This window comes from Ixodes scapularis, unplaced genomic scaffold (genome assembly GCF_016920785.2).
Source record: "Ixodes scapularis isolate PalLabHiFi unplaced genomic scaffold, ASM1692078v2 PGA_scaffold6__148_contigs__length_123643588, whole genome shotgun sequence".
Classification (NCBI taxonomy): domain Eukaryota; kingdom Metazoa; phylum Arthropoda; class Arachnida; order Ixodida; family Ixodidae; genus Ixodes; species Ixodes scapularis.
In genome coordinates this window covers 16,673,862-16,691,159 of record NW_024609881.1, presented here as the reverse complement: position 1 = coordinate 16,691,159, position 17,298 = coordinate 16,673,862, and the positions used below count along the sequence as shown (strand labels likewise).

General features: G+C 48.5%; 1 protein-coding gene across 1 annotated transcript; it reads right to left on the bottom strand.

Moving 5' to 3' along the window:
• Positions 1 to 8,340: 8,340 nt before the first annotated feature.
• Positions 8,341 to 15,840, bottom strand: LOC8040390 (zinc finger protein 729). Its single transcript, XM_040502450.2, has 2 exons — positions 14,864 to 15,840; positions 8,341 to 14,472 (listed from the first exon to the last, which is right to left on the bottom strand). The coding sequence occupies exon 2, from the start codon at positions 14,384 to 14,386 to the stop codon at positions 10,832 to 10,834; it is 3,555 nt and encodes a 1,184-aa protein (XP_040358384.1). The 5' UTR covers positions 14,387 to 14,472; positions 14,864 to 15,840; the 3' UTR covers positions 8,341 to 10,831.
• Positions 15,841 to 17,298: the final 1,458 nt, after the last annotated feature.

The following is a 17,298-nucleotide window of genomic DNA, read 5'->3' as shown; positions in this document are numbered from 1 at the left end:
GTGGTCGCGACATCATCCAGGAGCTACAGCTTCTGTCTGCTGAACACGTCGGCAGCCTGCTGCCCTCTGACAACAGTGTGGCAACGACCGTCAAAGAACTAAAAGAAGAGTTCAAAGACCTGTTCGAAGAGGGAACAGGCCTGATGAAGGGTCCCCCTGCACACCTCAACTTGCGGAAGGATGTCAACCCCAAGTTCCTGAAGGCACGCTCACTGCCATATGCACTGCGCGACAAGGTGGCGGCAGAGCTGGACAGGCTATGCAGCAGTGGAATCTTATCACCAGTGCCTCATGCGGACTGGGCTACCCCCGTGGTACCTGTCACGAAGAAGGACGGCGGAATCCGCATCTGCGGTGACTTCAAAGTGACTCTCAACACTGCTTGTGACTTGGAGCAGTACCCGCTTCCACGAATTGAGGATATGTTTGCATCTTTGAAGGGTGGCTACTGGTTTTCCAAACTCGACTTGCGAGAGGCATACTGTCATGTCGCTTTGGACGAGGAATCCAGAAACGCGTGCGTCATCAACACGCACAAAGGACTGTACTGCTATAACCGTCTTCCGTACGGCATTGCCTCTGCACCTGCATTATTCCAGAGGAAGATGGAGAACATCCTTCAGGGGATCCCAGGGACTCAAGTCTTTTTGGACGATGTCCTAGTCGCGGAGGGACCACACGATTTTGGAAAGACCCTCCGGAGAGTGCTCAGTACACTCAGGGAGAATGGCATCCGCCTAAGAGAAGACAAGTGTGAACTTGGTTGCAAACAAGTCGTGTACCTGGGTCACCGGATCGATAGAGAGGGACTTCATCCATCAGAACAAAAGCTCGAAGCCATCATGAAGGCTCCAGCACCACGGAACCTACACGAGCTTCGTTCCTTCCTGGGATTTATCAGCTACTACAGAAGCTTTCTACCTCAAATGTCCCAGCTACTGGCACCACTCTACAACCTGCTCCGGCAAAATGTGAAGTGGAGGTGGGAAACCAAGGAAGATGCAGCCTTCAACAACGCAAAGCAGACACTTCTGCGGTCAAGTCTCCTAGTGCACTACGACCCCACTCAGGAACTGATCTTAGAATGCGACGCATCTCCGGAAGGCGTTGGAGCAGTGTTGTCGCACAACGTCAATGGGGTCAACAAACCCATCGGTTTCAGATCCAGGACACTCACCAGTGCCGAGAAAAACTACTCACAACTGGAAAAAGAGGCCCTGGCACTAATTTTTGGAGTAACCAAGTTTCGTGACTACTTGCTTGGTAGAACTTTCACGCTTAAAACTGATCATGAACCCTTGGTAGGGCTTTTCAAAGAAACCAAAGCAACACCAACCACCGCAGCTGCCAGAATCCAGCGCTGGGCACTCACGCTTGGGGCGTACAGTTACAGGATTCAATACAAGCCTGGGCAAGCAAACCAAAATGCAGATGCCTTAAGTCGTTTACCACTCCCACATGACCAGCCAAGAACTGAAGACAACAGATTACAGGGAGTGCATGTCCTCGACATCTTGGACACCGGTCCAGTTTCTCGGAAGCAGCTGGAAGATCTTACGACGAAGGACCCTGTGCTTGTGGCACTTCGAGAGATCATTAAGGAAGGTTGGCCAAGGAAACTTCAAGATCCAGTTCTTCAGCCATTCTGGCCGCAGAGACACACCTTCTCCTTGGACGGTCTTCTCATCCGCAGGGGGGAGAGAGTGGTTATCCCCGAGAAAGCACGAGACGCTTTCCTACAGGAGCTCCATGACACACACATGGGTATTAATGCGACAAAAGCACTCGCACGGTCAATACTCTGGTGGCCAGGTATTGATCGTGCAATCGAAGATGCTCTGCGAGCTTGCACAGTGTGTCAACAGGCTGCACCGATGCCATCAGCAGTAGAACCACTAGCCTGGCCAGCAACCACTACACCTTGGACAAGAATTCATGTCGATTACGCAGGACCTATCGATGGTACCATGCTGCTCATCGTGGTTGACAGCTACTCAGGCTGGATTGAAGCACTACCAACACCAGCCGCAACTTCAGCAGCAACAGTTGATCACCTGAGAAGTCTGTTTGCCCGTTTCGGACTGCCTGTTTGCCTGGTGTCCGACAATGGAACACCATTCACTGGATCACAATTTAATGAGTTCATATCCCTGAACGGTATCCGCCATTTAAGGACTGCACCGTATCATCCACAATCGAATGGGCTTGCAGAGAGAGCTGTAAGGACGGTCAAGGATGGCTTGAAGAAACTCTCAGGAGGTTCCCTCGCCACACGTTTGGCAAGATGGCTGCTTGTGCATCGTCGCACTCCGTCGGCCACCCGAGGCCAATCTCCAGCAGAGCTGATGCTCGGCTTTCGCCCGAAAGTTCGCATAGACCTCGCCACCATGACCACCAGCGAGCCAAAGGACGACACAGAAGGACTCTGCAACCTCAAAGAAGGGAATCCTGTGTTCGCAAAGAACTACGGAGTTGGAGAGCGTTGGGTGCCGGGAGTCATCTCGAAGGTTTTGGGAAACCGTATGGCTATAGTGGAGACCCACCACGGCTCAATGAGGCGCCACATCGACCAGTTGCGCCCCCGACACCATGGCTCTACTGTTCCGGAGACTTCTGTGGATTGGCCACCGGACCCGAGCCTTTTCGACAGTATACCGGACAGCCAAACTGAAATTCGATCTACCCCACTACGACGCTCTGCGCGAACACGCAAGGCACCAGACCGGATGGACTTATAGCTAGTGTGGGGGAGTGCTGCATATCTGTATTTCGCCACCAGGGGGCCAGCGTCTTCCGGTGAACTTCCCGCGCGCACGTCGCGCCATTACTTCTTCTTCTTGCTCATGCAACCGCCATGAGGTTTCAATGGTTTCAACATGTAACCTAACCGCTTAATAAACAATATGTGACAAGAACGTTTTTCCCCCACCGACCGTACAGGAGCAGTCATCTGGCAAGAGGGAACAGCAAGCAAGCTGCACTTGCTGAGACTTGTAGGTTGATAATGGTCAGTGCTCCAATCCAACATTTGGCAAGACTCTGCAGCTAGTCACAGACCTGTTGCATTCAGCCAGGGGACGCAAGCGCTTCTACAAGACGTGAACTTGAAAATAAAAAAATAATAACAAAAAATGTAAAGCCTGTGGCTTTAGCATCCTATTGGAATGCCAAGAATGCATTCCTTTCAGTTGCTTTGTTTATGGTGTCTTTCATAGCACCTTTCAAAAGATGACCTAAAAATATTCAAATTTGCTCGCAAGGGGCGCTGCTCAAAACTTCTGAGCTTCCGTGGTGTCTTGCTATGTATCTCACTCGAGATGGTGAGCTCGGCTGTGTAGTCGGATACAAGTTAAGAATGCGCCACAAACTCTCCCACAGCCTTATCATACCAATGCCCAGTGTTCCTCCACAATGTACTAATACACCTAGGCTACTGAGGCGCACGCCACTCTGACATCTACGAGGATCGGGGCATACCTCTCACCCATAAGAAGGGCAAGACAAGCCAAAAAAAAAAAAAAAAACACACCTTTATCCAAGAAGGCCCAGCAATTGAGTGCACCCCCTTGTCCGTCCTGGGCCGCACCAATGTCTTTTTCTTTGGCTTTCACACTTCGCATAGCTTGTCAAGGTTGGTTCATGGAGCGATTTAATGTTGTGACTGTCATCTGGTATTTATTTGGCACATTCTTGACTTGTATCCTACTAAAGTGCAGATGCGGACATATTGAACTGAAAACAAGCTGAAGGTTTTCACAGATCACGCTTACTAATCCTGTCACCACGACGCTGAAGAAAGCTAGCTGGGCTTGGCAAGCAGCCCTTGGAAAGCCCCACATTTCGTTTGTGAAATTAGCTTTGTTCAGTACCGAGCAGCAAGCATGTAACCACCCAAAGAGCATTTGCACATTGACAGGAATTAACCTCAACAGGCAAGGAGGTTAGAAGACATGGAGGGGGCATGACGTCAGCCCCGTAGCTCCCACAAGCCATAGCCTCTTGATGCTTGCCCTTTTCTCACGCTTTCTCACTCTCCCGCGCCAAACCTAAACAAATTCTCCTCAACTGACTGACTGAAATTTGAAACTATAGCCGAAGTTTAATGAAAAAAAATATTCCCAGACGTTTCGCAACCAGACGTTTCCGAACCAAGGAACAATCCCTTGGTCACGGGTGATTATGGGTTGGACGGAGGAGGGAGCCGCCTCTGTAGGCTGGTTGCGATTGCTGCGTCTGGGTTTTTCCACGAAGTGACAAAGCACTGGCACATAGACGCTTGGGGGAGTGCCCGACGACCTGTTGATATTATCTTTTGTTATCTGGATGTACAAGCTAGGATTCTAGGTGCAGACATTTACACCAGTGTCATTGCGTGCCCAGGACCTCGCTTTTGTCAAAGGACATGCTGTGACCCACTTTGGCTGCATGTTCAGCGAGGGCACTGGCTTGGACATATTGTTTTTCTTCATGCCATATTTGTGGTGGCGGAAACGTTCTGAGAAGTTTTTCATTTCCCCCACGTAAGCAGCAGGGCCGGCAGTTCGTGCACGGGTTGCAATAGATGAGGCCTTGGGACTTCTCCTTTCCCGGTCTGTCCTTGGGGGGAGGACAAACCGGGGAAGTGGCCGCTATCCCATGTTTTCGAAGCACGCGTCTGATGGTCTCGTTAACGTTCCTCACGCATGGCAGGCACAGATGGCTCGAAGGAACCAGGACCGTGGAGAGACTGGGAAGGCGCAGCTTTTTGTAGACTCGGTTAATGTATCTTTTGGTGTAGCGCGTTGTTTCAAAGGTTGGCATTGGTCTTGCTGACCTCGGAGAGACTCCTCCGTCGAGCACACAGACATGGCACGTCTGAACAGTGCAGTGACCACCGACATCTTGTGGGTTGTGGGATGGTAAGAGTCAAAGTTCAAGTACCTTCCAGTATGCGTAGGCTTCCTGTACACCGAGAAGGTCAGCTTGCCTGAAGTCGTCTTCACACCGATGTCCAAGAACGGAAGCCCACCGTCTTTCTCGCGTTCCACCGTGAACTGAATGGCAGGTTCGACCAGCATTAAGTGCTAGAAAAGATATGGTGGATTTCAGTCGTCTTATTGACGCAAAAGCGGTCATCCACATAATGCAGAAAGATCTTCAACTTCGGCACGAACGGAGCAAGGGCTTGCTGCTCAATATGTTCCATGGTGAGGTTGGCCATGGTAACCAAGATAGCTGATCCCATAGCTGTGCCGCTTGTCTGCTTGAGGAGGAGCCCATCGAACAAGAAGTAGGTGCTTGTGAAGCACAGCTCCAATAGACGGCAGTTCTCGCTGACGGACATGCAGGTTCAGTCTACTAGACTCGTGTTGTCCATGAGCGCAGTCCTAGGCATGGACAATACAAGCGGCACCGGAATGCTGGTAAAAAGCGACACATCGTCGAACGAGACGAGAGCCTCGTCAGCGTGTACTTCAAGCCTTTTGACCAGGTCAATGAAATGAGTTCATTACATGGGTGGGTCTGTTGCCGGTGAGTGGGGACATCAGCTGGTGTAGGTATGTCAACACTGCACAAAGCGGAAACGTGGTGAAGTCAACAATGGGGCGGAGAGGCAGACCGGACTTGTGGATCTTGTTTAGGCCGTAGAGGGCCGGTGCAGACCCATTTTGGCATGCCTGTGGTAGAGACGAGTGTACGGGTGTTTCTTAATAATAGAGAGTGTCCTGTTGACGGTCTCCTGGATCTTTGCAGTCAGGTCCTTTAGCGCGGACGTATACGCAGGAATGGAAAGAAGCACCATCAGTGCGCCCTGTGTCATTGTTTTCTTGTCTCGGTCCATGTTTTTTCGGCGCTTTATACCCTGATCACCATCACTTTCTCTTTGCACTCACATTTGTCAAGAACAACTGTGGCATTGCCCATGTTTGCCGGAAGAACCACAATGTTGTTGTCCTCTTTCAGAGTTTGCAGGGCATGGTGCTCAATGGATCAGATGTTCTCTTCTCGCCGATGACCTCGCGCGATGATACCAATTGTTTTTAGACGGACTTCTTCCAGGAGAGAAGGGCTCAGTTCACAAATGGCATCCTCAATGGTGGGCACACCATCATGGGGATTGGGGGTTTGGTTGTAGTGGTGTTGAAACCATGTCCATTCGCCAGGACGGAAGTCTCTGTCGACAAGAGTCCCCTTGAAGAAAGGTTTCGTACGAAGCGCTCGTTGTCATGAAAGACGGTCCACGATGCCTTCGAGTGGAGAGCCACGATCTTGAGCCGATGTTCAAGGATTTTTGCCTTCGTGGCAATAGCCACGAAGGCAAGGATTTCAGTCATCGTCAAGACGATTGAAATTCATCTGGCTAAATCTTCAGCTGCGTGAAATACCTCAGGTATTCTGAATTCCAGTTGTCTGTGCCAGAGGTGCAGCCAGAACTAGGCTGCTGCAACAATCTGGAGTCCTCATTGGGCTTAACTTAAAAATTTGAATCAGTACAAAACTGAGTTACTCCTTTCATCTTATCATTATATGACCTATTCACCAGTGATTCTACTTTAAATTTGGGCTAACCCCTTTGCACTACCGAGAGTCTCTAGGCCAGCTGTTCTCAACCACTGATGTTTTGGGACCCCTTAGGATTGGCAGAAGTAATGGGGGACTTCACCCACTGAGGGGGTTATTGGACAATTACAACTACAGAAGGGTAAATGAGAGAAGTTAAATGAGTGCAAACCAACTTTGAAGCTCTAAAATGAATAATCAACCCTGCTCACTCGGCACACACGGTTTGGTTTGTTTAGTGAAAGAACCAGCATCAATTCGATAATAAAAAAAAGCTTTGACTGATGGCCAAGGGCTTCAGGGATCCCGAGGGCCTTTAAGAACCCCGAAGGGTCCGCAGACCCCCATTTAAGAACCATGCTTGCTTTGTGAAGGAAGCCATGCTTCCTTCACAAAATTTATTACCATTGCTCAGACATCAAGGACATCTTGCTCTCAGCCCCAGAAAGGATATCATCTCACCTTAAAGAGCAACTCCGCTCAATTCCGCTCAATTCTGAAAAATTTAGGCTTACATGCGATTCCATTTCACGAAGCACAACTAAACAGCTCTACGTCTTCAGATTCACAAAACGTGAAATATTATTTGTGTAACCTTAATTTAAATATCAAGTGATACCGAAGCCGAAAATTCGGTTTCGTCAGGCAACATTGGTCTCGAGTCGTCAGAATCATGGCTACGTCACGTCGAACCACGTGGTCTTGTGACGTTCGTGTGGACGAGGTACAGGACACGCAACACGGGTGTGCGGGCAGGTCGCTTCGCATGGCGTGGACGGTGATGGCCCGGGGGAGAGGGGGAAGGGAAGAAAACGAAAGAGGAGAGGGGGGTGGAGAAACAGACCGATAAGCGCGCAGGGCAGCGCAAACTTACGCATCCGCGTTACAGTCATCACGTGGACGCCGTCGAGCCAACAGAGAAGAGAAACTCATGACGTCATCATTCAATTTCTCTCCAAGTAAAAACAAACAAAACCTGAGAATGATGTAGTCATGCCTCTGACGTAGTAGTTCAACATTGGCCACTCCAACTCCGTCGCATTGACTGCGCTGACGATTGCGCCTCACGTCGCACGCTACAGTTGGCAGATTTCGGCGACTTGGCTCATTTGAAAGTTTGCTGGCCAATTTATTAAATATATAGACGGAATTAGATTGTAATATTTGACGTGGGGTCTTCCTATATGATACTGAAGAGGGCTGCATAGTTTTCTAAATATTAAAAATGAAGCGGAGTTGCCCTTTAATATACCATCAAGGGAATTTTTGGTAAAGCCAATACTTCCTTCTTGCCATTACTGCATGGAACCAGTTGCCATCATCTATTGTCTCCATCAATGAAGCCAGTCTTTCTTAAATCCTTGCCAATTCGTGATTTTCTGTGTCCTTTGGGTTTTCATTATTTATAACTTCTGGTGTTTTATTTTTGTCTGTATATTATTATATTGTATGTGTTTGTTGTTTTTGTGTTATGCAGCCCCTATCTCTTTATGTAATGCACTAATCATGCCATTAAGGCAAAAAGAAATGAAATAAAATGTGTAAGACCAAGAAATAGCATTGTGGGTACCTTTAACACTTATTTCATTGAACAAAACTTACTAACATTTTTTTCAGCTTGATTTCTATTCACTCAACTGTTCAGTAGCGCTAAAAGTGCTATTGCAACAAGATAGTTGTGACAGCACCATCCTTTTTGTTAAATATCTCCACTGCAGCAGTCTGAAAAAAAAAAAAAATGAAAAAAAAAATAGAGGCAATTCACAGATAAAACGGGTAACTCATACATGAAACATGTAATTCAAACATAAACAAAGGCAATTTATACATGAAACAATTCACACATGAACCACAGGTAACTCATATGAAACACAAGTAATTCATACACGAAACACAAGTAATTCACACATAAAACAAAAGTAATTCACACACAAAAGTAGTATATACATGAAACACAAGTCATTGACACATAAACCACAGGTAACTCTCACATGAAAAACAAGTAATTCTTGCATGAACCACATGAAAAACAAGTAATTCTTGCATGAACCACATGAAACACAAGTAATTCACAGATGAAGCTAGCAGGGCTGGGCAGTATCGCAACAGCATCTATTGAGAACATTTTAAAAACTGTATTAATCTCAGAAGTGAAATTTATATTTGCGATGTTTCGATTGTATCGCCTTTGCGACTTAGGTATCTCGTTACATTTGTTCTAAAAAATATACTGTTGAGATTTTGCGATAAACTGAAAAACCACCGTTCTGGTGCAAGTTGTCCCAGAATTTATATGAACCCACTACACAACCCCATCTATAGGGGAAAAATTTAGGAAAAAAGGCGGCTGGGAGGTCACTTGCAAAAATAGCAGGATAAGTCCTTCCGACAAAGCTCCTCACTCTTTCTACTTCAGCAGAGCGAACGCTGGATGCGAGTGGGGAGGATGAGACCGCTAGTCATAGACAGTAGAAAACTTGTGAGGGTGGAGAGGACTTCTTTTATGTTGCAACAAGTTCTGTGCAGGCAGGTCTGGCTCCATCGATTAATCTCCCCTTGGGGAGATTAAGCGATGTTAAACTATTCATACCTGAATAGTGTTTAACATTTTTGTACAATACACGAGTTTGCGTTGCAGGTGGCGCTCTTTCCAAAAGAGTATAAAAATGTAGACCTTTCGTTGCGTTCCTGCCAAAATTGTTTATGGCTGAGAGAATGTGAGATCCTTAGTTTCACGTGTGTGCTTTTACTTTGACTAAATCCACCCCTTGTCTAATGTCCAGAAATGGACCCGCCAGGTATTTTGAATAATAATAATAATAATGTTCAAGTATATCTAGCCAAGGGGATTCATACATCCTCCTGCGCGATACAATAGCCTTGCTTAGAACTTGGATCGGACATAAGAATTAAAATGAACACGTAACAGTTTGTCACATCAACATTCAGTTAAATATTTTCTAGGTACTGGAGTGCTTTCTCCCAAAAAAATGCAGCAAAGCGAGACTTTCAGAACGACAGTGACCACACTGTTTTCTGCGGTGCAAAAGTGACTGACAAGAAGCACCAATTGAAAAGAAACTAACCCACTCAAACGAGCCTCCAACAACAAGAAATATGGCAAAACGTCATGGCACTGTCACTGTTCGACACAAAGGCAAAATTTAATAGCACATTATTCAACCTGATAATAAGAATTCTAAATTCACACAAGTCCTCTGTAGTAACCTGGCAGTGTTGAGAGGCACGGTTTGCAGCATTTAAAGAAAAACAAATCGCCTTTTGGCACACAAGTGACGCAAACTCCACATTTTGGTGAAATTCAGCAGGATGAGCAACATGGCAGTTTCACGCAGTTGCTTCCCATAATTATGCAACAAAAGCAGTCATCAAATTGACTTGGTTGCATATCAGTCGGCAATTATCACTAAATAGCACTCCCCAGTATCATGTCAGTAAAAGCATGTTTCTGAGTGGGCTCGCAACATGAAAGCTATGCTGGCGACACAAAATTCGCTCGGCCACCGAACCAGGCTACACGTATTGTCCGACACAATTTGTTGCCCGTGCCGGTTGCCGAGAGCCATCACACAGAGGCAACATAGTTAATGCTGACGCCACGTGTTCTCAACGTAACAGGGCCACAAGAAAGCAAGTTTGAAGCTTGTGAATGCTTTCATTTGGGATAAGTACAAAAAGGTACCCTGATTCAAGTGGTTGAAATAAGCAGATAAGTTTTACGAGACCTTTCGGACATTACATAAAAGCTCCCCCACTTCACTAAAAAACCTTTTGAGAGCACGGGATCCTCCTCTAGGTCCCGAATTAGGGCACAGTTCAAGAAATCAAGGCTGCTGTAATTGTGCATCGAATCACTTTGAACCAAGATCAGCTTACCAATCTTTTGAATTCTGTGAGCCTATTAACACAGACCAGCAAAGGCTGGTGTGTTCACCAAGGCACAGAGCGACACTCCTCAGTTGGGCCTAAACAGTTCTGCCACTTGGGCACAACCGCAATAGACCAAGGCGATGCTAAAGAAACAGATTTCAGACTTTCTGACTTAACAAAAAAAGAGAGGCCGACAAGAAACATACATCAGTTACGAGCAAAAAGGAGAGCTTTTCGAAGATGTGCCAGTTGGCAACCGCACAGTCACTAGCTCTCTCAGCTAGGGTCACACAACAAACTCAAAAGAGAGCACTCGGCAATAGAACCTGCTGAAGTGAGGAAAGTGGAGTGCTAAAAAGGTGAGGGATGCCAACCCAGCTCGAAGATGCCGGCAAGTAGATCACACCTCGACGTCGCAAAGCCTCACATATCCCTCAAAGTTTACCACTCCCAGAAGGTCCACCACCATGACTTTCTGCTCATAGAGCTGCACAAACAGACGATCCAAGCCCTCATACTCAAAGTCTCTGCTCTTGTAGTAGACTTCCCAGTCCTTGACAACCGTAAGTTGGCTAATGTACAGTGCAGATCTAGCAGTTAGCCTTGAGCCTTGCTGCTTATTCTCCACGAGGAATGCGTCACGACCTCTGCAAGGATGTCCGCCCTTCCGGAGAGCGCCTTCGTCATCTGCCCCAAAGTAACAGTCGGCACAAAAGTAGGAGAATCCATGCTGCCAGAACCCATGCTCAAGCAATGGGCACAGAAGGCTGAATGCTGCCCTGCAGACACAGCACTTGAAAGGTAATGGCAATTCCGACGCATTTCCGGCAATGATACTGCAACGGAGACGATGCTTCTCGATGTAGCTGCTGCTCCTCGACTTGAAGCCGCACTGCTCGCAGCCGTGCTCCTCCAGGCCTGCCTTCTGTCTGCTGATGACCTCCTGAACCTTGGCCGAGACGTCCTCAGGCATCAACCCGCAATGTTCACTTTTGCTATCCTTCAGACCATGCTCCTGCGACATATGTCTGTCCCGGGAAACCAGGCCCCTTAGTGTCGTGCCACAAAGTTTGCAGGCAACCGGGTAATAGACGTAATGGCGATGCACGTGGAGGCCCAAGTTGGACGTGGTGTCAAATGTTTCTGGGCACTCGGGGCAGACGTAGTGACGCCGCCGGAAGCGCAGGTTGGCTTCGGCCCAGGCTAGCAACCGACTGTCGTCTTCGTCTCCGCGCCAGATGTCCTTCGACTGGTGACGAACATCGATGCACTGCAGCTCCTGGTACAGAACATGCTCCTGCAGGGCCACTGAATCTTCTGCCACAAAGGAACAGAATGGGCAGCGTCCTTTCTGGACGGCCACTGTGTAATCGTACGACGTGAACAAGCGGTCGGCGAGCTCTTCAGGCACCGGAGAGAGCCGGTGCTCAATTGTGATGTGGGCTTTCAGCGCTCTGAAGCCCGTCAGCATGTGTGAACAGCAATAGCAGCGCTGCTGGAACTTCACGCATCTAGAATTTTCCAGCATTGCATCCCGGGAGATGGTCCACTTGCTTGTCCCACTGTGGAAGTTTTCTTCGAGGTCATTGTCTCTGATGAGGAACTTAGGGTCCACCTCTGCGTGGCAGTAGCACAGGTGCAGCAGGATGCCACTCATGGTGGTCGCCGTGGCCGGACAGTAGCCACACTGGACGGCAGCGAATCCATGCTCCGTCAAATGCTCCATGAGCTGCGCAATAGAGCCCCACGTCTGATTACACTCGGAACAAGCGAAGCAGGTTGCTCCGCGGTGGTACTGTCTCAGGTGTTCAGTGAATGCTGCCGTGCCTCCGATAAAGAAATCACAGCTGGGAAAGCTACAACGGTATGGACGAAGGGTTACTTCTGTGAGCAATGGGGAAGACCTTGGAAATCGGTCATCTTGGGGATGGGGAAGCACTATGAGACTTGTAAAGAGTGCCTGTTGATGCGCATGCTCGAAGTGGCACTGCACGTAGAGCTTGCAGGATCCCCGATAGAGGCATATAGCGCACTGATGCTGGAGGGTCCAGTGCCTAGCGTTAAGATGACTCAGCAGATCGCTGGATGACTGCACCGTTTCGCCACAGTAAATGCACATGAGCTGATGCCCGGACTCGGTGTGACCGTCCAGGTGGTCACTGAACTCCGATTGAGAATCGGTGCTGAAGGAACATGAAAACATGCAACAATGAAAGCGGTGCCCTACATGAGCAAGTTGAGCAAGAGCTGCTGCCGACTTGGGGACGCGGTAGCCGCTGTACGTCCTGATGGCCACCGGGGCCTCTTCATTCTTCTCTACTGAAGTGGGGAGGGCATTAGTCTCATCCGACAAACTCTTGACGACGGTATCCATCTCATCTGACGAACTCAATGTGAAGACTCTTCTGGTTTTTCCTTGTTTGATAATGCGCTTGCTGCTGCACAATTTGGTGAACTTATGCTTCTTTGAATTGAAATATTTCTTTCTGGAAAAACTGTGGCCCGTAGGATCATTGTGAAGGGCTGTCCGACGCCCCTTGGTAGATAAACACCTGTCCGTTATTTTCAGAAGAGATTTACTCAGATGCAAATCCTGCTCAGACAAGTCGAAAGATGAGGAAGTCCCCTTGGCAACCTGCTTCTTGTGGCTCTTCGTTGAAGCACACACCACAAATCCAAGATTGCCCCCCTGGAGAGACAAATACCTCAGTGAATGTCTGCGATGCCTGCATCTTTGGTGGAGCTCCATCAGAACTGTCGTCGCCGCACTGTAGTTGCAGTAGACGCAGAAGCTACGCTGCTCATGAACCCTCACCATGTGGCACACCAGATTTACCCGTGTGGTAAAGTGCTGGTTGCATTTATTACAAAGGAAGGAATTGCACACTTTCTTTATTTCACCTCCCTTGAGCCCAACTGCTACTCCAGAACTGTTGCTCGAACCCATGTCCGAAATGGATCTTGAAGCATTAGAGGGCTCCTGGTTCTTATCATTGTGGCTGACAACCGAGGTCATCAATTCAGACTTGACCATGAGTGACTGCTCATGACTACAGTTTATTTCATCACCCACGACAGAGCATGAGTCACCAGAATTTTCATCTGCTGCAATAACGCTTTGATTGTCTAAGCCTCTTGTGTCAGAATCATTGGAAATCGCTAGCTCAGTTTGCTGCAGGTCCGCAATGGAACTGCTGCTGCAAAAAGTTGGTGTCCTCGTGGTCATCGGTTCCTCCATCATGACCGGCATCTTGGGGAGCAGCTCCTCCACTGACTTTGAAAAACCTGGTTCTGATTTCTCCATTATCTGGCCACCACTGGAGGTCTTGCTGCGCACCACACCCTGATGCAGCCGTAAACTTGGCTGTACTGACCCGCAGTAACTGGAATCTGGACTTGCATGCACACTGTGTTCCTGGCAAAGGTGGCCCGACGAATCCCCAACCACTGCCTCGCAAATATGGCATTTGAAAATCTGCGCTTTTGCAGGGTGGAGTTCATTTGAAGCCGCATTCAGAATAAAGTTTTGATTTTCAATCAATGTTTTTTCAACTTCAGGCGTGGCAACAGTCCTGCTCTCACTTCTAGATGTGGCTTCTACTGGAACCGTTCCAGCAACTACCACAGGGGACTCTAAAGTATGTTGGCTGGGAGAGCGGCAGTTAACTGGTCTCACGAAGTGAAGACCTTTGTGCTCCTCAAAGTGATGCAGACGCAGACGCTCCAGGCCATCTATGGTCGTCCAGTAGCAATAGCCACAGCTGTAGATGCCATGGGCCTTGAAAGCATGGAGATGCATGTCCCGTGAATTAGTGAATGGTTGCTTGCAGGAACTGCAAGTATACCTGCTTGCGTCATTTCTTGGATGAGCATGCCTGTGCGTCCTGGTCCCTTCGTGTGCAGCATGGGAAGCCTCAACAACCTCGGTGTTGAGGCTTCCCATGCTGCTTTTCATTTTCTGGCTTTCGTTAAGCGAGTCTTTTGCAGCAGAATTTCCAACTGCCCTACAGGCAGCATGGTCGTTGTCTTCTGCACTTTCACCTGCAAGTGTAGAGCAAAACACAGTGTTGTTTTTGTGATTCCGATGTGACACAGTCACATGCGTGACCAGACCACTCTTGGAATGAAAGATGCGCCCACACTCAATGCAGCAGTACTGGCTATGTACCGACATCATGTGCGAACTGAAAGTCTTGGGGTCTGAGGCAAGGAAGGTCGTACAAAGCAGGCAGCTGTACTCATGAATTGCAGAATTGACAGCACACAAGCGCTGTGGTCTGTACTTCTTGGCAGAGTCATCCCACTGCCAAATTGGTGATGGGTGCTTGTCACCTTCTTTATGCTCATTCCTAATGTGAAAAGAAATTTCGGAAGCATCGCCAAAGCGCTTTCTACAGTTAGCACAGAGGTACAATACATTGAACCCATAGACCTTTTTCGACTTCCTCTTTGGCAATGTTGACCGGTCATCCTGAGGTTTGGGGGGTACAGCACTTGCGGTATCTGGATCCGGCCTCACTCTGTTAGCTGCACTGGCTCCAGACTGTACAGCTGTCGCACAGACAGGTTGGCTCGGCGTTGCGTCCATTAGTTTGTTGCTGGTACTCCCTGCAAGCTCCAAGCTCTGAACAGAGTGAAGCCTTATTTCTTCGAGTCCAACGGACAACCCAACCGTGGAATCGGTGAGTTCATTCACAATCCGCTGAACACAACCGTTGGCTTCGTTCTCTGGAGCAGAGGGATCTTGTCGACGCCCGCTGCCCTGCGGTTCCATCATTGACCGAGTTAGAGAGTTGGCAGCGTCTGCCTTTGTCGCCCTCCGAGTCCTGGCATGGCAGTCGTTCGCGAGGTGAATCAAGAAGTCGATGAGCACATAGAACTTGGATGAACAGGCCCTGCAGGTCAACTCGACCGAGGGAAGGTTATCGCTGGGTGCCCCGTGAGTGTGGATGTAATGCGACTCCAGCGAAGAGAAGGTGCCTCTGAACGCGCAACCGGCCACACCGCACGCAGCGTATCCGTGTTTGCCGCGGTTGCACTGTCCGCCGGACACGTGATGCAAGTAGGTGGCTTGACTCTGGAACACCAAGAAGCACAGCCTGCAGAAGTAACTGCTGGCATCGGGGTGGCTCTTCAGGTGGTCGTCGAGTTCGCCGCTCGAAACTCTGAGACTGCAACCAAAGCACGGGCAGATCTCCTGGCGATAGTCGCGTCGGCGGTACATCGCTGCGCGCACATGTCAGCGCTTTGCCGCAGTATGGAGGTGATCGGGCTCGCACTGGGCTCGTAGTAGGAAAAGTTGAGGGGAATGTGTGTTTGGTGCTTTGGTCACTTTGGTGCAATCATAGCAGTCGTGCGTGTCGTGCGTGCGAAACCGTCCAAACTGTCCGCGAACCGTTAGAAGGCACACGTGACACGACAATGACTATTTCAACGTACTAAGTATTATTTTGACATCTCTGACGACACTTTTTAAAGATGTAAAAATATTTAAGATATAATATTGATATCCATATCCCTTGTGCATATATTTGTTTGTAACGCTCTGGTAGTAAGAATGGATAGACAAATAAATGTTAATGGTTATACTCTTTGTACTTGGCGGTAGCTTGCGCCACCTAGCCTAAACCAATGTTTTCCTCTTTTTTTTTTTACATCCCTGCAACTAGTACAGAACCAGTACAGAGCCAGACCGCCGGTCTGACCTTTCGGGGATCAGGCAAATATAAAATATAAAAAAAATTTCAGCCTTTCCACTCTGGTGAAGAAGGAAGACCAGCGGAGCTGTACAATGGAAAATAATGGCCGGCCGCAAATCGGCAAGCCAGAGTGGAAAGGCTGCCGCCATCTATGAGCGACGGCGGCAACCAGATACGTGGCTTGCCGCCGTTGCTCATAGATGGCGGTAGGTGTCCAGAGTTCGATGTCATCATTTCTTTGCGGGTGATACGATTCTGGAGAAACTAGCCCTGAATAGCTCAGGTGTAAAAAAGGAAAACACATCCCCGCCTTCTCCCCCCGGCGAGGGAGTCGCCAATTTTCCTCTGGGCAACCTTCTTGGGGTTCTTTCCAAACCCAGACCCACTGAGAGACAGGGTTGAGACTTTGGGCCGGAGCCACGCGGAAGGGAGTCCCAATTTTCCTGTCCTCCCCGTCTCCAGTTGTGCTCGATGCTTTTACCAATTTCAGTTTCTCCTAGTCTCCTATCACCAATGCTCTAACCTCATTTTCGTTACCTCAACCCTTTTATAATCCACCCTTCCATCTTTTCCACCGAAACCCAGGGCTCTCTTTACGTCGCTCTTCATTCCACATACGCAACAAACTGTATCTATATCTTCGAATTTTGCCCTATATGTCTTCGTTCTTAGTAACCCAGTTCTGGGCTTGAACAAACAGTAAAGAGCTCCCCTGAGAATTATCAAACAAAAACAGTAAAGAGCTCCCCCGGGAATTATCAAGCAAACTTATTTCCCTTATTGCATCGCTTATCACCTGAGTGAAAAACGCCGAGTAACGGGCGCATGCGCAAGGTCTGATATACCGCAAAGCAGAGCAACAGCGCATGCTCGGAGGGCATTCCACAGCCCAGCAGACAAAAATGGCAGCGCACAGAAGGCGACATTTGCAAAGGTCTGCAGTCTTCCTTCCCACATCTCTTTCTCCTACTTAACCCATTAATGCCCCATGTTGCATATCTGCAATACAGGCTTCGACAGCTGAAGAAACAAACATCGGGCACATCTTCGGACAAAAAGTTGTCAATAGTCTTCTCAACGCGCATTTCTCGATCCAAGAAGTTAAGAATTTCACCACTAGGGGCAGCACTGTGCCCAACATTACTAGAACCACTCAGTTGGGAAACTG

What these genes read in the sequence shown, in the direction of transcription:
- LOC8040390 (XM_040502450.2), bottom strand. Translation starts at nt 14,386, where the DNA reads ATGAAAAGCAGCATGGGAAGCCTCAACACCGAGGTTGTTGAGGCTTCC.